We start from the raw sequence: 22999 nt of genomic DNA on the forward strand, positions 1-22999 counted from the left end.
ACCCACAGCGATCAGCTCACCAGGTATAGAAAACTCACTGAGATCCTCAATCCTGATTTTCTGTATGCGCGACAGCTCATACAAAAGATCCATCAGCAACCGATGTAAACCCGCCACATTGTCATCCTCCATGTCAAGCGTATACGTCTGAAGTAGCTCAAGCAATCGCGGAAACGCACCCTCCTCATTCAACATCTGTAGCGGAACTTCATGTCGTCGGCCATCGAAGAGCAGGAAGGACGCGATCATATGAAGGGTCACGGGGTCATCTTCCTAGCTTGGGCATTAGTAACAACTTCTATGTTTCCTCTATCGGTGGCCGCGGAGAGAACAGCGAGCGGGGGCTGGAGCGGGGAGCAGCGGTACCTGCAATAAAGCGTAGATCATCTGTCGCCGAACATAGTCCGTATGAGCGGCGAAGACCGCCGACGAAAGCAAATTGTACGAGCATCTTGCGACTTCGAATTCGGACGGGAGATACTCTTCTATAGTCGGTTTGCGATAGCGATTAGCCTGTGTCCGTGCTTGCTTGCGGCCGAGTATAGAATGCGCTGAATACCTTTATATTTCGCCGTCAAGCTCAGATACGACCGGAGTGCATCGTCAATTAAGTCTTCCGTGGAGCAAGGGGCGGAAACAATCTCTTGGATGTCTGCGCGGAGACGGAGCCGTTAGTTAGCCCATTTCATTTCCAGCGACGAGGCAACGCAGCGCGATAACCCCCTGACATCAGAACATACCATTCCAGAATTGCTGCTCATTATCCACGGAGACCTCAAGCTCCATTTCCCACAACTCGATCGTCGTCGTACTCGGGCCTGTTGGTTCGCTTCACTCATCCCGTCTGGCACCCCGACATGCAGTTGGCGGTGGGCTCCGTTTGTTCGGAGGAAGGAGATATTAGAAGGCGAGGCGGTTTTGGCGGCGGTGATTAAAGGACGAGGATATAGAAAAAGGAAAGAAACAAGCGAGCGACAGACAGACAGACAGACGGGGCGGGGGCAGTGGAGTGAGGAGAAGAGGGAGTGGCAGAGGAGAGGTTTGCCCGGTTGGCGATGACGCTGGAGAAGCAAGACGGACTGGACTGACTAAATAAAGCGTGGCTGAAACCCACTTTACTCTTCTCTAGTGCCGCACATCCACTAACAGCCTTTCTATATTTATTCATGGCCAGCCTTACGAAAGTACTTTTGACTTGAATGCTTCTATGTGCTGATTGCATTGTGTAAGAATATTAACCAAGAAAATGTACAGATGAAGCGATCCCCTCCGAAGAACTCAAATCGAAGAATTCAAATCGAATAGCACTATATCGGCGGAGTGGTATCGATGTTTCTACATGTAAAAGGTCCGCCTAGACAATAGGAATACAGAGATGATCAATAGTCATTAGTATGCGGGTCGCTTGAAGGGATGCGCCTCGGTGTTTCTGCGAAGAGAAGTTAGTCAGACAATGTGTGCAGCACACGGGTACCGGGAATCACTTACAGGACATATTCGTCAAGGCTCACCACACTCGGGTCACTGAATAGGAGATAGAAATACTTCAATGTCTCAGCGAGCCAGAAAGATTCCATGCTATCTATCCATCGCGGCTCTTCCACCGTGACATCGGAAATGGCTGAGTTGGCCAGCTCTGTCTTCGTGGCGCTGTCAATAGCCTGGAACATCTTCCAGCCCTTCTCGCGCCAGTACAGGTCTCCAGTCAGACGGAACATGATGAAGACAGACTCGATTGCCTCTGGGCGCAGGAGGTACTTCCGTGCCGAGATGCCAATCATGCCTGGTGGAAGGCGGTCGTTCTCGATCTTCCCGGCCACAAACTCCTCGTGCGATAGTACGACGGGTACGTCCAATGGGCTGTTCTTGCGGGATGGGTTTTCTTCCGTATTGGCTTTTTCTCCGGTTGTGGATTTTCCTCCAGTGTTGGCCTTTCCTTCGCTATTGGCCGACTTGCCAATGTTCTGCTTGGGGGTTGTTGGAGTGGTCTCGGGAGTTGCAATGACATGCCAGTTACCCACTTCAGGCTCAGCAGATCGCTTGATGTGTGAAGACGATGGCCGCTTATCAGCATAAGGATCCATAGCCATATAGTAAGCGTCCTCGTTCCACTCGCACGGCTCGCCTTCAGCGCAGGGAACCAGCTGGAATGCCTCCGGCATAATACCAGTCTTGGTGGCCTCATAAGCCCAGACACAACCATCTGTCAGCTGACTACCCAGCTTCATATCCTGCTCAAGGCCGAACAGCTTAGATCCAATGGCAAACATCCCACCGGCGAAACAAGTGAGATGGGTTCCTTCGTAGGCGTAGCGGGCACGGCTCTGAGGATCTGTGTCGATTCGCTTCTCCAAGGTAACGGTGGCTAGGAAGCGGACATCACGATCTTCTTTAATCATCGGGCGGAAGACAAGATAGTCACGCACTGCCGTCATCGCTTTTTCGTACATTTTGGAATACTGGTCATTGACGCCACCAAGTAACATGTACTCCTTCGGTAGATATTCGTATGTAGAGTCACCAAGAGCACCGAGACCGAACTTGTCAATACCAGAGATCTGATCATTGAGTCCACCAAAGCAATCGTGTTTGGCAGGAGGCGTTCGAGCATCAATGTCTTCTAGCGAGCTTGCTGCTGATGACTTCTCCCCGTTGTAAAAAGCAGGCTCTGCGCCTTCATGAATTTGCCTCGTACGGAATGAAGCTGAGCTTGTCGAATTTGCCCCGAAAGATGGTGCCTGACCTCTAACAGGCAGCCCAGCGGTAGGAGTGTCTCGTCCATAGCCAGGGGTTTGTCTGCACCCTGACGCATCGAGATTCAAAGGCCACAAGCCGGGAAGCTTAGTTTGATCCTGGTACTTTTCGAGCTCATCGGTGATACGTGCAATGGCATCGTAGTACTTGTCTTCCTTCGTCAATTGAGCCAGACGCGTGAATTCCAAGGAGAGCGAGCCTATTTCCGCAAGGACGGCCTTGAAGTCCCCCCGGCGGAGCTCATTTGCATACTCCGAGCTCCACCTATAGAAGAGGGTTGGCATCCGGTTCGGCGTGTCAAAAGCGCCCATCAAGACATCCGCGAGCTCAACGGCCTTTTCTAAAAGAACGTCGTACTTGTGGCCCGAGATATCATAAGCGCCGAGCATCCCACCGAGGTACCGAATTGCAGTCTCAAAGACTGGCATCTCCTTCTTCGTGCTGGTGGTAAAATCAATTTTCTTGACATAGTCGACAGCCATGGAGAACTCTTCTTTCAGACCCATGATCCACAACGTATCCAGTGAGTCAACAAGGGTTGCGCCCCAGCCATTGAAAGTATCCTTGACTCCGCCATGGAGAGGCCTAACTTCGTCATGGCCCATGGCAGAAACCTTGTACCCGTTCCACGCATGTAGAAAAGACGATTTGATGGTTTCGAGTTTTTGCAGCCGTTGCATCTTTTCGGTAGATGACTCATCTTTGACCTTGGCTTGCAGCTGGGGGAGTGGCTTTGACGATCCTGTTGGCAGCTTGATCAGGGTCTCTGGCTTGATCGGGTGCTGTTCGGGCGTCGGCTTCCAGTGTGGAATTGCAGACGTGTCCAGCTCATGCTCATCCTCATCGTGCTTGCTCTGGGTCTGCGCACCAGACTGAGGGGCAGATCCGACGTTCTCATTGTGTTCGGAGGGCACGTTGGTCCATGAGTCCGGGCGTTCTACTGATGGCCCTGAGCTAGTATCATCCGAGCCCTCGTAGGGTGGTTGTTGCGGCGACGGCGGCTGCTGCTGCTGCTGCGGGGGTTGTTCATACGGAGGTGGACGCGCGGGCCCTTCGAGGTCTGCGTTGTTATTCTTAGTCTGTCCGTCGAGGTTCTCGTTTGGTGTAGGAGGTGTTTGCTGATCGACGGGGGCCGGAGGGACCTGTAATGCCGGAGGTTGATCGCGGGATCGGCTAAAGTGGAGTATGAGAAGGACGAATATGGCGGCGAACACCAGGGAGATTCGATATCGACGTGCACGAAACATTGTTGACGAGCCGACTGTAGAGATCGATGGCAGGATAATGGTTAGGAAAAGGACGAGGGGGTAAAAGCGTAGTTAATCACGAAAGATCAAGGTAAGGTGCTGCGACACCGAAGGAGAGGACGTCGAAGGGCAATATAAGAGATCGGAGAAGTAGAGTAATATGGACTGAATATTTTCTGAAGTTATTCAGATCATTTCGAGCGTCGAGGGGGTGTAGGCGCGGAGTCGCGTGCTGGATAACGAGTGGTGATGGAGGTCAGTTTCAGGGGGGTGTCTGAATCAGACTCAGCTGAAGGACTGGAAGTTGTGATGCAGGGCCTGCTGCAAGATGAAAACGACAGATATCCTCGAGCACTCAGGTGATTTGCTCCGGAGTTGCAACCTGGCTGCTCTCGCAGGGAATTTTAATATAGCGGAGCCAACGAGCAAATGCCCAGACCCTGGTGGCTGAAGATTGGAGCTAGGTCAAGGCGAGCTGCTGTGACATCAGACACGATGGGGTGTTCGCACTGCAGTCTCGAAGGTAATTTGAGAAGATCAGGTTGGATAAAAAATGAATTGAAAATGCCTCATTGACATATTAGCCATCATCAGAAGCTCTGATTGCATTATTTGGTTGTCCCAAGCTCTCTAAATGTTTACTCCCCAGAAAGAGCGGAAAGGGTTCAAGTGGACAGTCCCAGACCCTGACTCCCGTAATTACCGAGCTGGCAATACGAGTGATTACGCTAGTTTAGCCCATGGACCCTGGGACATACAGTGTTATTTCACTCCCAAGCCACTGAACGCTTACATTGTGTCAAGACTATAGCACCACTCGACTATATTTTGGGAGCATGGATTTTCAGCCCATTGTCCTATGACCCAACATCGCTGTCAGTTATTGGATCACAGTCCGAGGTCCGTCGGGCGTCTGAGCGGTTGTTGCCCATGATTCGATCGTCCAAAGTATTGCATAGATCCTACAGGTGGTACGAACAAGAGGCATTCGCTGAATCTTCGCACAGTCTATTCATAAATATTGGTTTGTAGAGGTCGACAACTATCTAGTGAGCCAATAGTAGACCTCAGAGACCAACGGCCGCACGAGGTCGGTTATCCTTGTTTGCCTTCTGGAACTGTTGAATCAGCCCAAGAACTCCCGCACCTCCTACTATATCGTTTACATCCTCCACCTCTGCGCCCTCTTCATCTGCATCGTCACTCATCAAATTCATTCGCCATGAACTGTCAAGATGACTATCGCCAGTCTCGGGCCCACCGCTTTCCTCAGAAACTAGCCCTGCTCTTTGTTGAGAAGTAAGGCCTTGTGCGGCTGGGGTAGACGTCCCGTTATCGTCAGTAACAGATTCAGACACAGGAGCCGGCGGAGGGCGAGGAAGACGGTAACGCTGTTGTGCTATGATACGGTTTGCAGTACGGAACCCGGACGCTGAAGGCTGGTGATGTGGGTCGAGAAGAAGCGATGGGGCGGGAGAATCAAGATCAACGCCAGGAGCGCCGAACCGCGTAGCACCCATCATTGACTGTTGACCAGGAGCTGTAGTTGCCGGTTGTCGACTTCCAGTATGGCCCAAGCCGACCAAGGACGGAGATCCTAAGGACGGGAATTGGGGTGGAGGATGGAACGCACGCCTGTTTGAGTGGGCAGCACGAGGGTTGGCGCCATAATTATCTAAGAAGCCATAATAAGATGCCAGCATCTTCCCATCCTTGGTCGAGAAGTAGTCCGCGCGCAGGTCCTGCCTCTCATTGTCGCGTTGATTCGTGTGTCCTTGTGGCATCGCATTTGTGCTCTTCTTGAAGTCGAAAACCGCAAAAGAGCAGAGGTAGCCCATGCCATCAACGTGAACAGTGAACTCTCTGAAGAAGTCTATCACTCGTTCGCTGCACTTGGGTAGACTAAACCAGAGGATGAAGGGCGTGAAGATCATACTCAGTATTTCCTCTAAGAAAATAACAATTTTCATCTGATATGACACAGCAAAGTCTTTTCGAACATCGTCGCTGTGCAATTTACCTTGCCAATGGCTTGGAAAATAGTGAGTGAAGTCGATAACTTGGCGGAGCGTGTACTCTGGATCGAAAACATCAGTGTCTTCCGGAACCATTCCGCGAGCAAATGCCCAGACGGATCCGAAGATTCCAAGGTAGAAGAGGACCGTTCGATCGTGCGTTAGCTCAAATCCAAGGAAGAGCTCCGGATCTATTATAGATGCCAGAGCCAACACAGAGGTGAGTGCACCCGAAACGAAGGCCACGAATCCCGCAATCTGGATAGTCTTGTCTTTCGGGAATTGATCCACATAGCGTGTGGCAAAAGGGTATGATAAGTTGATACGGCGCTCAAAGAGATGCCACAACTCGTTGAACTCACGGAATTTCCACTCAGCAAGAGGCGTATATTGGCGCGATGATAATTGTGATGGGGTGTTCTTGTACTCGTTGAAGTAGCGGAAGAAATAATGCATCATAAAATAGACGACGATGAAAGGCGCTACAAAAATGTTCATGATTCCGTAAAACATAAAGCGACGTCGCAAGCCCTCACTCAAGGCTTTTCGATGGGTATCTTTCAGGAAGAGCGGTCGTACTTGACCTTGTTCGTTGAACACATAATCCATAACGCATAGGTTGATATTCCACTCCAAAATCCGGGAAAAGAGTTGCCTGTTCCGCAAAAACGGTACGGGAAGCGTTAGATCGAGGATGTCCTTATTGATCAATGCAATCAGATAATTCTCTTTTCGCATCAAGCGGTTTGCGATATCGTGAGCATCCATTCGTTGCTTAGACTGACTGCCCAGAAATCTGCGATTGTATGCTGACACTGCGCCAGCAGTGGCTGGATTGGAATCCCTTAGCGCCATCAATCGGCTCACGACCTCCTGCCAGGATATTGTTTGGATCTCTGCGTCGGACACCCCGAGTAGGTAATGGTAGAAATCATGCATAATCTTGAGTCTCCTGATATCCAACAGTAACTGGAAGACCTTTCCAATCCAAAATAGGCACAGCAGCCAGAGCAAAAATGTTGATGACATGCCCATGTTTTTGGTACATCTAGGTATCAGTATCTGATCCAGAGTTTTGCTACCGCGGACAGAGTGGTAGTCAATGCAATTAGTGAGAAATGTAGTAAACCCCACGATGAAGGCAAAAGTCCTGTCCAGAGTCAGTTAAAGCTTCAAGTAAGCAAGCAACGGAGTATATATCGCTCACATGATGCTCAATATCCGGTTCAGGAGAATAGACCAAATCCCGTTTCCCAAAAAATATGTATATACTTCTTTCAGAAAATTGTCCAGATTCTCCACATTTGCCCACATCCACATCGCTTTCTCTTTAGGATCAACCATTGCTAAATTCGGATGGCCTGCTGACCAAAGGCTTTTTGGACGACTTCGTCGGGGAAGGTCATGTGAGGGAGGTTGATCCCGTATGTTATCCCACCGAATGTGATCACGACGCGGCGAGCGGGCAGAGCGAGAGGGTTGTGGATCGGAAAGATGATGAGAAGGTGGAGGAGGGAGTCGCATTTTCGAGTAATCGTCTTCTTCGTCGTGTTGACCCTCCATGAGAAGAGAGGCAGGGACGTCGTCATCATGGTCGTCGTCTTGGTCATCGTGGTCGATTGGATGTGGCCGGGGAGATACAGACTGCATCCACCTAGGGTCGTCGGGCTTACGCCGGCGTGGCCCAGAGCTAGTTAAACCTATTCGAGGCCCCCTCGATACGCTTTGGGGGCTTAAGAAAGCATCGTTTGGGCTTGGAGAGTCCTCTCGCGTAGCGTCCGCCATGGCTTCTTCAAGCTCACGGTCAGTAAACCGACCCCCCAAGTTCACGTCATCCTCATATGTAAGTCCTGCACGTTCTTCAATGTCAGAAGCATCCGAGCCATCGTCATGTTGGCGGATCGTCTCGTAAACCGAAGGGGACCCGTTCGGGGGAAGGAACCGAGACAGGACATTTGAGGCCATCATCTTGGGTTAGAGTCGGTATGCATAGATGTGCCTTCTAACAGTATAAGCAAATAGAGTCGTTAGTAAACCAGAATGGCGTACGCCAGATTTGCCTTTCAGATGGCAGCCATCAAAAGATAGACAGGTGAGTGTAGAGAGGTATAGGTAGATAGCCGGAGCGGAGATGCGATAAGGCAGATCAACAGCTCCAGAAAGAGGTGTACGGTATGTGATACGGGTGAGTAGCGTCCAGGGCTTTCTCTTGCCGGCAGTTCAGAAGCAATATGCTTCTACATGGATATCGTGACAGATGAATGTGAGTGGCAGCTGACGAGCAACCTCGATCTCATGACATTGACAGAAGCTTCGAAGCCGCAGAAGAGATGATGCAGGCGGTGACTCCGTCAGCAGCAGACAGTCGATCTTCATGCCTGAGGCACTAGTCATGTGACTTTATCACCAGATCAAAAATTCAGTTTGAAGTTGGACCAGTATGGCTCGAATGATCTGTCACTGCTCGAGTATTCAGGCTTACTCTGATACAAACTCACACGTGGACGATATGCTGTTCTACTCTATTCGTGGGAACCTTCCCCACTCGGCGCTAAGCCCTCAGATAAGAATCAAGATCCATACACCCAAGGTCCATGGCCCATAAGATTAGAATGAAACGCCCAATGTTATTATTGATAAAGGGACTACTCATCAGATAAGGGTCATGCAATCTATCGTTGTTGGGAATTTAGGGCGTGCAAAACAGCAAATCGCTGACGACACGACTTACAATTTGATATGGCAGCGGAATCGGAGCACCAATGAGGACTCTCAACAAGGCTCTAATAATTTCCAGCTGGGCCAGGCGGAGACGCTTTCTTCCGCAGTGGGTTGTATACTTACAACTTGGATAACAGGGCAAAGCCAGCTGGATTGTCAGGCTGGACTTGGATTATGCTTGACTTCTAGCCTTCTAACAAGAATGTTCCATGCAGCTCTGTGGATGCGAGTTTATCAAGCAGCATAGCTACAAGTACCTACTACATCCGTCAGGGACCAGGGTCCCAATAAGCTTTACCGCCATTGAGGGGTACGCGGCGCCGAGCTGCGGGTTATGAGACATTTCTGATGGCTGATGCTTGAGTTGATAGAATGCTGATGGAGCTCCTTCTTATCCTTGTTTGCCAGATGCGCTAGACCTAGCCAGATGGCGATGATTGACGGACCCAAACACCAGGTTTGGTACCATTGAGTCAGCTGCAATGCCATGGAATATCGACCTGAATCACCTCAAAAAGTTCGTAAGCAAGTGGACATGGTTACCAAGACTCGTCGAGAAGTCCACTTCCGGAAGATTACTGCTGCTAGACTTCCTCGGCCCGGGATGACTTGCAGCGAGACTCCAACTCATCCCACGACTGCTGAAATGCCCGTCATTGATGATCCAACGTTGGACTTACAGAGTCTGGATGCTGGCCCAGACTGTGTGAGCGTGTGGTCTAGGCACACTGCATCACCCGATCAGGGATTCGCAGGTACCATCATTTCTGCGCATGTGGTGCAAACCAAGCTCCAGCAGGAACTTGTTCGGCTAATGCGCTCGGAAAGAAGGACGAGAGGCACGGAACAGCAAAAGGGGAGGGGAATCCTTTCTTCAACGGAGAGGGGAGGTTTCTGCAGAAGGCAGAGCGTGATTCGACTACGAACAGGAGAAGAAAGGGTCTTGATGGCAAGTGGGCTCCAATAGGAGGGCTATATCAGCTTGCTCGACACACCGACTCAAGTGTTCGTTGCTGCTATCGTCTATTTGGTCTGCCACTGATTCATAATCAGTTAATCACCAAGGTTATCGTAGACAAAAAACCGATGGGAACAAGGAGAGACGGATAGCCTAGAGTGCTGTAGCGGAGATAACTGCATCAAGTTGTACAGAAAACAAAAGAATAATACCCCAGTATCTTGATTAGATCTGACTGCGCCTTCCCGTATACATGACTAGTCCTACTTACTGCTTGGTGTCGCTATCTTGTCCTCTTTGCTCGTTCTCGCCCAACAACAGCCCAGCTCCAGTCCCAGTCCCGTTGTTCTTTCTTTCTTCCCGTCGTCGTCGTCTTCTCTTTTCCCCCACCCTTCTGTCCGTCTTCTCGCTCATAGCCGAGCCCCCCTGTCGGTCACTACTGCTGCCAACATAGATACACTTTTCTACAAGTACCAAACTTCGAGGGGGAAAAAGTACGACTTTGACCCCAGCCTTTTTGGCTTGACGTGCGATCTGCAGCCTCCTCCCAACCCGCGCTCTTCGGGCGACTTAATACCACTCAATCGATCGTGCCGTGTCGCGACCAATCACACCAGCATCTGTATGCGTCTCGCAGAGGCCAGAGCTGGCTAAAGACTGACAGTACGGTGATTCCCCCTCTCTAACGACCAATCCAATGATCTCACGTTGGTGGGCGGTTGAACCAGAAAGCACTGGCCCTGGCACTGGCTGATTGTCCGCTGCGCTTCCGTACCACTTTTCTGAGAACCTCCTCCACACTACTATTGCTCTCCCCCTCTCAAGGCTAACCACCACTTGGCTGTCTAGCAAGCAACGGGCCGCCATGCTAAATTGACTTCTCCAGCACGACTCTATCACACCGCGTCGACAACGATTCCCGTCTCGCCATACTCCGTCGCCCTTTTTCCCTCCTTCGCCGAACGACCCCCCCCTGAGCCTAGTATTCAGCTCCCACACGTACACCTACCCCAGGACGCCCGGCATCGACCGAATGTGCGACTCTACTCATTTCCCTCTATCCGAACTCCATGCGTTTATCTAGCGACACATTGGACGAACAAGTCTCTCAATTGTTCGAGGCCGGTCGCGCAGCTTGTGTCGGGTCTCAGCCTGCTGCTGCAGGGTAACATATCTGGATTGGAACGGTTAATGTGCGTCCATCTTCGTGGACCCCATAGCGGCTTGTTTCGAAGCGTCGCTGTCACCAGCGGACAAATATGGAGTCGGAGAGCTCGAATGGGTACAAGCGGAATTCGATACATCAGGGAACCTACAGCCGTCCAGTGGAACGAAGACCTAGCAAAAAGTCCTCATCGAAGGATCGCCACGGGATGGTATACCCGGATAGCTTCAGGGAAGCAACCATTCGAACGGTGACCCCTGACTCTTCTGAACCTGGACATCACTCACCTGCTTCGGAGGCCGAGCATCTTCCCTCGAGTGCTGCCGCTTCTCCGCGCGTCACCGCCCGCACAAGAGCGCCCGATCGAGAGTCTCGACGCGATTTCAACCTATACTACTCCACGGGGGACGAGGAAGATGTACAAACAGAATTGAAGAGCCCACGGGCGCGCTCTCGCACCACCACACTGGAAGATCAGCGAAGCGATATATCATCGAATTTCATCACCCGCACAAGAAACCGCCTGGGCTCCGTCAACACGGCCCCTCAGCCGAAAACACCGGATGAACAATCAGCATCGTCAATAGGCTTCCCCTCGATACAATCCCCCACCTTCAACCAAACACCTAGTCGCCGACGCTTGAGCAGGTCCCCCGGTTCTGGATATGGCGGCGCCAACACGAACTCATCCTTATCCAATACAGATAGCTCCAAAATACTACAGCTGATGAAGACCACGTGCGGAAGAATGCATGGCCTTATCTCATTCCGAACTTCTTCCACTACCGCTTGGACTTCAGGATACTGCGCTATCAATGTCGCCATGGGCAGTCTCATATATCAAGCGAAAGGAGAGCCTGCATTGGCGAAGACACTTATTCCGGATTTACGTGGTTGTCAAGTCCGCTCCCTTGTCGATCCAGAAACACGAGCAAATTACCTCAGCGTTTCCACCTTTACGTCCGGTCTCGGGGTTGAATTAAGGCCTCATGTGAGCGAAACTTTCGACTCATGGCTTGCAGCGCTGTTATGCTGGCAGCCGATCCGCCCAAAGGGTGTACAAAACAAAATGACGAAGCCCCAGTCTGTTGTGATAACCGATCGACGTTTGGTGGACCGCCGAAGAAACTCTGAAAGTGCCTCTCAGAAAGATGCTGCTATCATCAAAGTGGGCAAAATGCTTCTGTGGGACAGACCGAGCGCCGCGGGAGTACGGCCTTCTTCCGGTCGTAGGATTTCAACCTTTCGACAACAGCGAGCTCTAACCTCATCCTGGCAGAAGGTTAGCTGTACGCTGCAGGAGAATGGTGCTTTCAAACTCTTCACAGAGTCCGACATAACTCTTGTTACTAGCATCCAGCTATCCCAATTGTCACGCTGTTCAATCCAGAAATTAGAATCTTCGGTCTTGGAGGATGAGTTCTGCATTGCGATCTACCCGCAATATGCTGTGCACTCGGCACCCGGATTGACGCGCCCGCTTTACCTTGCACTAGAGAGCCGTGTATTATTCGAGGTTTGGTTTGTGCTTCTGCGTGCATTTACCACACCAGAGCTTTATGGGCCCGCGATGTCAAAGGATGACGACGACATTAGGACACCAAGCTCAGTTGATACTAGCACCACCAACACGATACCTCTTACCGATATGTTCAGAATTGAGAGAATGCTGACTGTCAAGGTGACTGAAGCAAAGATGTTCGGTAACAAAGGCACGGACGAGACGCCTCGGAGTCGCAAACAGTCTCGTTCTCACTTTACCACAGCTGCAGCATCCGCGACCAACGATTACTACACGGAAGTGCTCCTGGATGGAGAAATACGAGCCAAAACGGCAATCAAATATCGCACACCCAACCCTTTCTGGCGGGAAGAGTTTACTTTCAACGATCTGCCACCGGTCCTATCACAGGTGTCGATTATGGTGAAGACTCTCAACCCAACACAACGTGACTGGTCTTTGGTGGCCCATGGTGGCCATGCTCTGAACCAGGACACAAATCCGACACGTCTATTAGATGATGTTGAGGTGTCTTCTCAGGATGCCATGTGCGGTAGGGTGGATTTACGGCTAGACGAACTGGAGCCCGGAGCGGAAACTGAGAAATGGTGGCCGATTCTCGATGACAGGGATCAATGTATGGGCGAAATGCTGATGAGGGCCCGGATGGAAGAAACGGTGGTGCTCATGTCCAATGAATACGCACCGATGTCCGAGATTCTCCATTCCTTTGCCAATGGTCTCACCATCAACATGGCTCAGATCATGTCATCCGAATTGAACGCGCTGTCCGAAGCACTTATGAACATTTATCAGGTCTCGGGGTCTACTGTCGAATGGATCTCAGCGCTCGTTGAGGACGAGATCGATGGCATTCATAAAGAATCTACAGCAAACAGACTTCGATATACGACACGCCTGCATTCCAATGATACCCGAGAGACCGGCCAAGACAGGGAGGTTCTAGTCCGTGATCTAGGGCGCACCGCAACGGTAGAAGCAAATCTGCTTTTCCGAGGGAACTCTCTTCTCACCAAAGCCCTGGATTACCATATGCGTCGCCTCGGAAAGGAATACCTCGAGGAAACCATTGGTGAACGGCTGTACGAAATTGATGAAACTGACCCTGAATGTGAGGTCGACCCGTCTAGAATTCATCGTGCAGACGACCTCGAGCGTAACTGGAAGAACCTAGTTAGCCTCACTACTAGCGTTTGGAGGTCTATAGCTGCGTCTTCATCGCGATGTCCGCCAGAACTGAGACTCATCTTCCGACACATTCGCGCCTGCGCCGACGATCGCTACGGTGACTTTCTCCGCTCTGTCACATACAGCAGTGTCTCTGGTTTTCTCTTCTTGCGGTTCTTTTGTCCGGCAATTCTGAATCCGAAACTGTTTGGATTGCTCAAAGGTATGTGATGCCCTATCCTTGTGTAATGTAACATTGTGCTGATCTCCATTTAGACCACCCTCGCCCTCGCGCTCAGCGTACCTTGACATTGATAGCCAAAGCGTTGCAAGGCTTAGCCAACATGACAACGTTTGGAAGCAAGGAACCTTGGATGGAGCCGATGAACAAATTCCTGGTCAGCCACCGATCCGAGTTCAGAGAATTTGTGGATTCAATATGCGCAATCCCGGCCGATCGTCCGGCGCCCATCGTTACACCTTCATACGCTACCCCTATCCAGATTCTGGGTCGTCTCCCGCTACCCTCCCGCGAAGGTTTCCCTAGCCTCCCTTTCTTGATCGACCATGCTCGCAGCTTCGCCAATTTGATCAGGATTTGGCTTGATGCTGCACCCGCCAGACTATCGCAGCTAGAAGAAGTTGATCCCGCGGTTGCGCGATTCCATGAGATTGCTCTCGGTCTCCAACAGCGGACCAAGGAATGCTTAAGCAAAGCGGAGCAAGCAGAACGTCCAAGTGGAAACCTTGAAATTAAATGGGAGGAATTGGTCGATTCTCTAGAGCAAGTGACGTTCTATGAAGAGGGCTCGTCCAAGCCTGCAACTCCCGCTCCCGCAACTGCTCCAGCTACCGCCCCCGAAGCTTCGGTGTCAGGAGCGGCATCAATTACTGGCAGCCATCGCAACTCCATTGGTTATTTTGCTTCCAGACCCTCAATACCCAGGCGTTCCACCGACTATGCGCCTGAAGCCGATGAAGAGACCCCACCCAGCTCCTCGTCGGCCACATGGGACCAGAGCAGAGTGCCCTTTGCGATACCCAGATGGTCTGAACCTCGGGACAGCACGGGCAGCTCCAAGAATTCTTCCACTTATTCGCTCGAATACCCTGACGCTTCCAAGTCCCGCCGGTCCAGCATGACCCGAGAAACAACCAGCAAGTACCGCAACTTCTTCTCTGAGTTTGTACCTCAACCATCTAGGCGCAAAGGCAAGGACCGCGATGCCAGCCAGCAGCAGTCACGCGAAGAATTACGTAACGAAATCTGATATCCGTTACACCCCTCCAATACTCTCAAGTATGCCAATGTCCGAGCTCAACCATGTCGGTTGAATTCAAAACACGAAAAAGCAAAAGACAAAGACGAATCACGCTAGAACAGATCTCTGTCGATTGTTTTGTATAACAAACAATGGGGGCCTTTTAAACTTACGCTTACGCTTACACTTACTGAACTTCTGCATCTTCTTTGGTGTACATGCTTTACGTTCCAATGTCAACTATATCCCTCTCCGCCATACCATACCATATCATAACCATATATGCACCGTCACGTCACGAATAACGCACTATCCTTTTTGTGTCTTCTTCACGTTTATTTCCATTTCCATTTCCATTTCCATCTTCTCACTTGGAAAGCATTTTCTTCTGGTGTTGATACCCTGTTGTGATAGCTTTTTGTCTGTGTCTCTATGAGAAGCGAAGAGAAGAGAAAGAAGACGAGTGCGCAGAGCTCTTGAATACAAACGAGCTGTGCCACTCAAATCTGCGAGTTTGTGAATTGAGTCTTGATCTTGCGAATACAGCGGTAGCGGGCGGTTCTAGATCTTTGTGCTGTTTCTGTTGTTGTGCATGTAAATAGTCTACAGATTCTCTTCGAGTTGTTCAGATGTTGGCATAGATGAAATGAGACAGACGAGCATGCGGTTGATGTTTACATGTATAGTACCCATAGACGCCCATTATTCACAACTACTTCAAATGTATGCCCCGGTCTGATATCTACATCTCTTGTGCCGATGATGAACGGGTGCTATACCTCGGCCTCAGCAAGCTCCAGTCCATCTCAACTCATAACCAAATATCTCTCAGCATTTCAACCTCTAAACCACCTTTTCTGAACACTCGATACAGAAGAACCAGGCATGTTGGGGATCCCCGAGATTACAGTCAACCTTGATGCCAATTTGAAGAATCACACCTGCGTAGGCGCTGTTGGTTGGGAAAGTGGCTTGCTCTATATCACGCCCGTCCGTACGGAATGACTTGTGAGTATCTGCGACCGTTCACACAGGCTATGCGATGTCCGCTGGATTATATTATATATTCTTTGCGAATACGAGGGATTGCAATAACAGCCGAGCTATCCTGTGACACTGTAAAGTGTTGCGAAATCAGCCAATTTTTGCAATGCAATGTCCACAATACGACCAGAGTAAGCAACCATGATTGTCCTTTGTCCCTGTCGAAGTTTTCTGACAGCGTACGAGAATTTTATCCCCAGCACGGGATCAACAACTGGATCCTGCAGTATTGCAGGAAAGTGTACTCTCTCGAACTCTGGCTGACCGAGCACCCATGTCGAGATGTCAGTCAACAATGGTAACTTGGAAAGCGTGCGGAGAACAGACGCCCAGTCCCCCGAGTCGAGATGCACAGCAGTGAGTGAAACCTTGGTCAAGCTGTGCTGTAATGAGGCTAGGAATTCAGCGAATGCGTGGCTTGAACCTACATGCGCAGTTTCAAGAGTCAATTCCCGTAGAGGGATGGAAAGGGTAAGTTGGGTCGAATATGGATACAAGTGGGACATAAGGGTAGTCGAGTGCTCGCCGTAATCAGCATCGATCCTGAGTCGTTGCAGGCGCGTCGCATTTCGTATGATCTGTGCCACGAAAAGAACCTCTTCTGTTTCCATCGCCAATTTAAACGTGAGGGATTCCAGACTAGAACATGCGGTGATGAATTTTGGCTCTTAGGGGAGGCCTTCGTTGACACGGGCCATGTCAATTCGATTCGCTCCAACGGAGTTTGACGCTTTGAACAGGAGATTAAGCTCTCGTAGCGGACGCTCAATGGAAGTGATAATGCTGAGAAGCATTGTGACTGTATCACAGGGGGTAAAGATATTCGGCGGGCTGGGATGATCTAGAGTAAAATGCTTGTACACGTGGGAGGACTGGCAATTTACCAGGCGCTCTAGAACATCCTGCCACCGTTGGATAGCGTCTTGTGGAATGGTGATGAATCCAGAGGCTGAACGTTCCGAGTGCAGTTTTGATCCTAGATTATCTTCCCGCGTGCCGTTGATGTTCAATGAGCAGACATGTAGACACAATCGCGAATTCCGTGATAATGCGTCTAGCCTTCAAAAGGAGGCGAGAGACAAGTCTGTTGTGATTGTCTTAAGATATGTCTTGCAAAATTGGGGGAAGGTGCAATCGTATAGGGATTTGCAGGTGAGTCGGAAAGAACATAGGGCTGGGGAGTCCAGGTAAGCGCTTATTTGAAGCAATAGCTCAAGTGGCAGGTTGTACAGTGAGAAAGAAATGAACTCTGTAGGGTTTTTGATCTTCTTGACAAACGCACGAAGGGTTTTTGAAGCCCGACTCAGATTCAGTGATAGACTCATGATGACTTGGTGAGAGGGAGAGTGTCGGCGCCTAAGCAACACTGATATACTTCACGTTATGCCACCATCACATGACTTTCTTTTCATATACAATGCGTAAGGATTAATTACATTTAATATCATGAACACATGCATAACAAGAGCCGTGATTATGCCGTATCCAGTCCAAACGCCTGGGTCTACCTTTTTTAGTAGAGATCTAATATACATCCATCCAAATAGGTAGTTAGTAAATAATATACAATGTCCAAACAACCCTAGATCAAATAAACGGCCTTCCCATATCCTTCTTCTTCTTCATGTCGCGATACTGATTCTTCAACTTCGAAATCAACCCTCCTGTCCCTAACAAATCGCGAGTTGCAGTCCGATTGGTCGGGAAATCCCACCAGGGCGTACTGCTGGTCTTGCCCTGCTCCTTCATGCGCAAGTGCCTATTCCGCTCAAGGACAATGCGGTCCAAGATCCCCAAGGTCCCCTGATCAACACGCGCGCCGGTAAGGACCATTTCGCGCCCAATAGCCACGACTTCGGTGAGGTCGCGCGCGACACGCCAGTGGAAGTACATCATGTCGTTGTAGAGGCCTGTTGACATGCCGAGCATGGCGGATTCGGGGCCGAGCGAGGTGATTGCGGAGCGGAAGGATGGGATTATGTCGGATTCGGGGTAGTGGACGTTTAGAAGGTTGAAGGCTTTTCGGAGGGATTTGGGGTACACGCCTGCTGTTATGATGGGGGCAGGAAGCCAGGAGGGGACTTTGAAGGGTTCGCCGGGAATGACGGGGGTTGAGTTGATGTTCTCAATGTCGAGATCTAGGTCGAGGTCATCTTCGACGGTCAGTTTTTGTGTTTGTGACTGTGGTTCAGGCTCCGGCGTGGAGGTAGAAGGTTCGGTGCTTCGTAGGTGGTGGACCATGGGGAAGATCATCTCCTGACAGACTTTCCAGAGCTCTTTGTCGCCTCCTTCTTGTATGGTCGCTGCCCTGGCGATGGCATCGTTGAGCGCGTTCTCAACCCGCATGAACTCGCGCTTAATGACGAGTTCGATCTGGTCGGCTTTGCTCACGTTGTGTTTCCAGGCAAGCTTCTTTAGCTCTTTCGGATCCTCGGGAATGACGATCGTGGTTTCGTCTTGTTCGGCGGCTTCGGTGGCGGCTTGTTCCCTGCGTTTCGCGTCCGCGACCGGGTCTGCTGGCTTTTGTAGTTCCTCCATAATCATGTCGAAGGCCGAGTAGATTTCGTCTCGTTCCTTCTTCTTAGCCTGTATCACCTCTGGAGATTCTGGTTCTTGTAGCGGGTCATATGGGCTCTGCTTCATCTCGAGAGGTTTGAGCTGTTCGAAGAGGCTCGCAAGTGTTCGCGACTCGTTGGTGGTCAAGGTCTTTTTTGTCTTCCGAGGCCGAGGCTTCCTTTCCGCTTCCCTTGCTTCACTCCGATTGTTCCGGTCTTTGAGAAAACCAGTAGGCCGAATGGAGGCAGCCTTCGACCGGAGGAAACTATGTCTCCTTGGTTGACCCTCATATTCAACCCATCCTTTTGGGGTTTCCGCTTGCTTGTCCCGCCTTAACGTGTTCGAGTAAGATCGGAGGGAAAGGAGAGTGGGTGTTTGGTAGAGGAATAGTGCCGGAGAATGGGTGATAGCATTGGCATGGGCCTGGGCCAGCCAGGTCCAAGCTATGCGGCGCCGTAAGCTCATCGTCTGTCTGTTGATATGGTTTAGTCAGAGGAACTTTTCTTCTGGAGATCATTAAAGAGATAGGTACCCGCACGTGACCACGTGGCTGCCTGGACGCGTTTTCCATTTTAAATCCGCGACGGCGAACGGGCGGCGAACAAGAAACTGCGCGCAGCGATTTCACCTTATTCCTTTTTCCTCAGCTGCCAATCGCCCTGATATATATCGCACAGTCGGCATAATGGGCGGCGAAGAGCTCTCCGAATTCGAAAAGCAGCGCCTCGCCAACATCGCAGAGCGCGATGCGCTGCTCAAAAAGCTCAGTCTTGACGCGCAGTCTGCGGGGGTATTCCCCTCTCAGATGCCGCGAGGCACAGCAGGAGCCCAATCGAAGCCGAAGAAGAAGGCTGCGCCGAAAAAAGTGAAGAAGGAGGAATCGCCTCTTCCTCGCCGCACATCGTCGCGACTAAAGGGCATTGCGGCCGACAGTGAGGTCGCCAAGCGCAAGGCGGATGAGGAGTATGATCGCAGACAAGAGCAGGAGAGGGCGAAGAGGGTCCGCAAGTCGGACTCTTTCTCCTTCAATGACATCTTTGTATCCGGTCAGAAATTGACCGGCGACGCCTTGATTGGCGTGGATGTGGTCACCAAGGGAGTGGCGGTTCCGTATCAGCGGACGTTTGGTGATGAAGATATCAAGTCTACAGATGATAAGGACTTGAAGGCTTTGAGGAAGGAAATGAATGGTTTGAGTCTCTGGGAGCCTTGGGAGCCGAACCGTATGATGCCCTGCTCGTCTACATGCGATCGTTGACGATTGCTAACTATGACTCGCCATAGGCATCAAGCTTACCCCGGAGAGAATCTACTCCATGACATTCCACCCGTCAGAAGCGAAGCCTTTGATATTTGCCGGAGACAAAATGGGACATCTGGGCATTCTCGATGCTTCTCAAGAGAAGCCCACGTCCGCTATAAAGACCGAAGACGCCGACGATGACGACGAAGACGAAGAGGACCCAGACCCAGTCCTCGTCACGCTCAAACCGCACACGCGCACCATCAGCTCAATGACCATCCATCCTTCCAAGCCCACACACCTATACACAGCAAGTTACGACAGTTCCATCCGCGAGATGGACCTCGAAAAGACCTCGTCGGTAGAAAAATACGCACCGCAATCAACATCAGAAGACGTTCCCGTTTCCGGCCTCGATTTGGCCGCTGACGACCCCAACACACTCTACTGGACAACTCTAGACGGCGCATTCGGCCGGTACGACATGCGCGCGAAGCGCTCCAGCTCCGTCGCAACATGGCAGCTATCCGAGAAGAAAATTGGCGGTTTCTCACTATACCAGACACATCCTCACTACTTTGCAACAGCCAGTCTGGACCGCACAATGCGCCTTTGGGATCTGCGCAAGCTCTCCCAGACAGATCCCGAACCTATTGGCGAACACACAAGCCGTCTGTCTGTCTCGCACGCGGCGTTCAATAGCGCCGGGCAGGTCGCGACATCATCTTACGATGATACTCTAAAACTATACGACTTTAGCTCCAAGGGCATTGCGTCCTGGAAACCGGGTCATACGCTCGACGACGAAACAATGAAGCCTGATACCGTTGTACGGCATAATTGCCAGACGGGGCGATGGGTTACTATGTACATCCTCTTCCCCCATCCTTTCCAACAATAGAAAAATCGCTAACATCCATCATAGCCTCCGCCCCCAATGGCAACTCAATCCGCAATCCCCCATCCAGCGCTTCTGCATCGGAAACATGAATCGCTTTGTGGACATTTATAGCGGCTCCGGTGACCAGCTTGCGCAGCTTGGTGGGGACGGCATCACTGCTGTTCCGGCTGTGGCTGTTTTCCACAGGAGTAAAAATTGGGTTGCTGGTGGGACGGCGAGTGGGAAGATTTGCTTGTGGATGTAAGGGCATACAGAGTTGTCGGAGTTATTGGCGTATTCTCTTGGTGGGATCACTTTTTAATAAGAGTTGGTCCGTTGGACTATTCGAAGTAAGGAAACATGGCGAGTTTGTTCTCCATCATCGGCTCAGAACTTCAATACAGAAAATCGAGTTGATGAACGTATCAACTGATCAGGGAAAAAATGGATATAGAATACATCACTACGAATCGAAAGGTGTTAAAAGATCCATCACAACCTCAACCCTTCACCTCTTAGATTTTCAACCCCCAACTCCTCCCGAGCCCAACGGCCGTCGACCCCAGGAATCCGAGACACTGCTTTGCGCCACTTAGCTTATCCCCGATGGCCTTACTATCCTCGACGCGCCTTGTAACGAACGCCTCTGTAGCCGAGAGGTCAGACGTAGTGTCCCGCGTCATAACGACCTCCGCGGAGGCGTAAATTGCGCTGACAGACAGCCTCTTTGTGTACCAGGATGCATCGACGGAGGTATCGCCTGCTAGGTGGAGGATGTCGGAGGAGAGAGAGTGCAGTTCGGAGAGGGAGAGAGGAATGTTGCTGGGCATGGACATGAGGGCTAGGGCCTGATATAAATGACAACATAATTAGCCTTGCTTCTTTAGCATCTTCGGAGAGAGAGAAGAAAGGGAAGGGAAGGCAAACATACATCCTGCCACTGATGCTTAATATCCGCATTCATACGTAACCTTTCCATAATCAACTTGCGAGTCTTTTCCTCCGTCGAAACAAGACCCGAGTCCTTGCCCAGAAGACCATCCTGCTCAACTCTAGCGCGAAGTAGACCCCTCCGACTAGCCAGCCAGAAGAGAATAAGGTCGAACTCGCCGCGCGGGAAGAGCTGGATCGAAACGTCTAGGAAGCCGGTATCGCGGGCGCCGAGGGTAAGGGCTTCCCGGGTAAAGCCGTGCGCGGGGACATGGTTAAGCGCCGCGGAAAGAATAGTCGTTTGGGAGTTTGTGTATTCATGGGGTGGGAGGTCGGGGTGGTGGATTGAGTGATAAGGACGGCTGTGAGTCTGGGTAGCACGACGGGATCGGAGATTCAGGGCAGATTGTTGTTGGTTGGTGAGTAGGGAAGAGGAGATTGTTGCGAGAAGAGCTGATTGGTATGTACGGGGGGTAGAGAAGAGGAGGGAGTTGCGACAGGTTCGCAAGGGGCGGAGGAGCGGTCGGGCCATCTTGAGTGTTGTTGGTGTGGTAGTTTGCAGAGAGAAGTTCTGGATAGCGGGCAACTTTGCGATGGGTTGATCTTGGGCGGAGCTTCGGAGTTGGAAGGCGCTCCGGCAATCGCGGGGAAACTCAATTGTCTAGGTACCTAGATCAAGACAATTTCTCATTTTCACGGTATTATAGGCATGATGCATGTCATTGAGCTAGGTGAATTATCTTCGGTCTATACATATGCAATAGTGAATATAGCAAACAATCGCAGATTTGTACAGTCTGCCATGATCCTCTATACATAATCAATCACTAACCAGGTAAAACTTGACTCTATTTCTGTTCAAAGGTCACCTATAGTATGTTCAATTGTAAATGCAGTTGCAACTTTATATTGGAGTGATTCTGGTAGTAGGATGAAGTGTTCAAGTGTAGGCAGTCTATGTAAGTTTACACTAGAGTGGGCCACGGAACCATATCGTGCCGTCGCTGTCAGTGTCACTTGGAGTGTCAATAACACCAGTGACAAAATACTTTCAGACTTAAAGGAGTCAGAATCTTATCTGGCATTTAAACAACTGCACTTCCTCCGACTGTTCTCACCAATTGGACTACTTGACAGCGCAGGCCTGGACAGGATCACATTCCAGGCCAACTCCATTCTCTCTAGCCGTCAAATCAAGCATCTTCACCCGCTTCAGTGTCTCTCTCCTCCATCCTCCTCCTTCCACTCTTCCCCTTCTCTTCCCACCCTTCAGCCTCTCGGTTTGGATTGCTCCGACCGCATCTTGCATTCAACATGGGTACGTGCTTTTCTGTCCTCTTACTGCGTGCTACTTTGGCCTCGTTTGTCGCATTGGGAGCAGGGACAGCGATCATACTTTCTGATCTGACTGCATCTTTGGTTCCTCCATTCCCCAGCCTTATGCCTCCCCACTCCCCTACGGTACTCTTATTATATCTCGTTTTATTATTATCCCCCCCCCTCCTTTAAGGCCTTGGCTCTATCGCTTCCTCATC

At 50.8% G+C, this 22999-nt stretch overlaps 7 protein-coding genes across 7 annotated transcripts; 2 read left to right on the forward strand and 5 right to left on the reverse strand.

Moving 5' to 3' along the window:
- Positions 1-1389: 1389 nt before the first annotated feature.
- BDV14DRAFT_197278 (class I alpha-mannosidase 1A) lies at positions 1390-4001 on the reverse strand (the record flags this gene model as incomplete). Its single annotated transcript, XM_073772636.1, has 2 exons — positions 1390-1429; positions 1489-4001. The coding sequence occupies 2 exons, from the start codon at positions 3999-4001 to the stop codon at positions 1390-1392; spliced, it is 2553 nt and encodes an 850-aa protein (XP_073631007.1).
- Positions 4002-5068: 1067 nt separating this feature from the next.
- On the reverse strand, positions 5069-7984 carry atgI (autophagy protein ATG9; the record flags this gene model as incomplete). Its single annotated transcript, XM_073772637.1, has 2 exons — positions 5069-7166; positions 7224-7984. The coding sequence occupies 2 exons, from the start codon at positions 7982-7984 to the stop codon at positions 5069-5071; spliced, it is 2859 nt and encodes a 952-aa protein (XP_073631008.1).
- Positions 7985-10652: 2668 nt separating this feature from the next.
- BDV14DRAFT_7869 (GTPase-activating protein BUD2) lies at positions 10653-15066 on the forward strand. Its single transcript, XM_073777527.1, has 2 exons — positions 10653-13772; positions 13826-15066. Exons 1-2 carry the CDS (start codon positions 10955-10957, stop codon positions 14818-14820), a joined length of 3813 nt encoding a protein of 1270 aa, XP_073631009.1. The 5' UTR covers positions 10653-10954; the 3' UTR covers positions 14821-15066.
- Positions 15067-15914: 848 nt separating this feature from the next.
- BDV14DRAFT_206734 (uncharacterized protein) lies at positions 15915-17180 on the reverse strand (the record flags this gene model as incomplete). Its single annotated transcript, XM_073774970.1, has 6 exons — positions 15915-16520; positions 16575-16619; positions 16656-16686; positions 16717-16909; positions 17024-17104; positions 17138-17180. 6 exons carry the CDS (start codon positions 17178-17180, stop codon positions 15915-15917), a joined length of 999 nt encoding a protein of 332 aa, XP_073631010.1.
- Positions 16953-18889, reverse strand: BDV14DRAFT_168158 (uncharacterized protein). The gene has a single exon (XM_073767802.1). The coding sequence runs from the start codon at positions 18874-18876 to the stop codon at positions 17443-17445; it is 1434 nt and encodes a 477-aa protein (XP_073631011.1). The 5' UTR covers positions 18877-18889; the 3' UTR covers positions 16953-17442.
- A 138-nt stretch (positions 18890-19027) lies between these two features.
- Positions 19028-20802, forward strand: BDV14DRAFT_168161 (WD domain protein; the record flags this gene model as incomplete). Its single annotated transcript, XM_073767803.1, has 3 exons — positions 19028-19634; positions 19696-20521; positions 20580-20802. Exons 1-3 carry the CDS (start codon positions 19097-19099, stop codon positions 20797-20799), a joined length of 1584 nt encoding a protein of 527 aa, XP_073631012.1. The 5' UTR covers positions 19028-19096.
- BDV14DRAFT_168162 (uncharacterized protein) lies at positions 20803-22026 on the reverse strand. Its single transcript, XM_073767804.1, has 2 exons — positions 21466-22026; positions 20803-21382 (listed from the first exon to the last, which is right to left on the reverse strand). Exons 1-2 carry the CDS (start codon positions 21994-21996, stop codon positions 21050-21052), a joined length of 864 nt encoding a protein of 287 aa, XP_073631013.1. The 5' UTR covers positions 21997-22026; the 3' UTR covers positions 20803-21049.
- Positions 22027-22999: the final 973 nt, after the last annotated feature.

The sequence above is a fragment of the Aspergillus stella-maris genome (assembly GCF_047715825.1).
Source record: "Aspergillus stella-maris strain CBS 113639 unplaced genomic scaffold BDV14scaffold_10, whole genome shotgun sequence".
Taxonomy (NCBI): Eukaryota; Fungi; Ascomycota; class Eurotiomycetes; order Eurotiales; family Aspergillaceae; genus Aspergillus; species Aspergillus stella-maris.

Coding starts and splice junctions, on each gene's coding strand:
- BDV14DRAFT_7869 (XM_073777527.1), top strand. CDS start 10,955: ATGGAGTCGGAGAGCTCGAATGGGTACAAGCGGAATTCGATACATCAG. Junction 13,773..13,825: donor ACTGTTTGGATTGCTCAAAG/GTATGTGATGCC, acceptor ATCTCCATTTAG/ACCACCCTCGCCCTCGCGCT.
- BDV14DRAFT_168158 (XM_073767802.1), bottom strand. CDS start 18,876: ATGAGCTTACGGCGCCGCATAGCTTGGACCTGGCTGGCCCAGGCCCAT.
- BDV14DRAFT_168162 (XM_073767804.1), bottom strand. CDS start 21,996: ATGGCCCGACCGCTCCTCCGCCCCTTGCGAACCTGTCGCAACTCCCTC. Junction 21,383..21,465: donor TTAAGCATCAGTGGCAGGAT/GTATGTTTGCCT, acceptor CATTTATATCAG/GCCCTAGCCCTCATGTCCAT.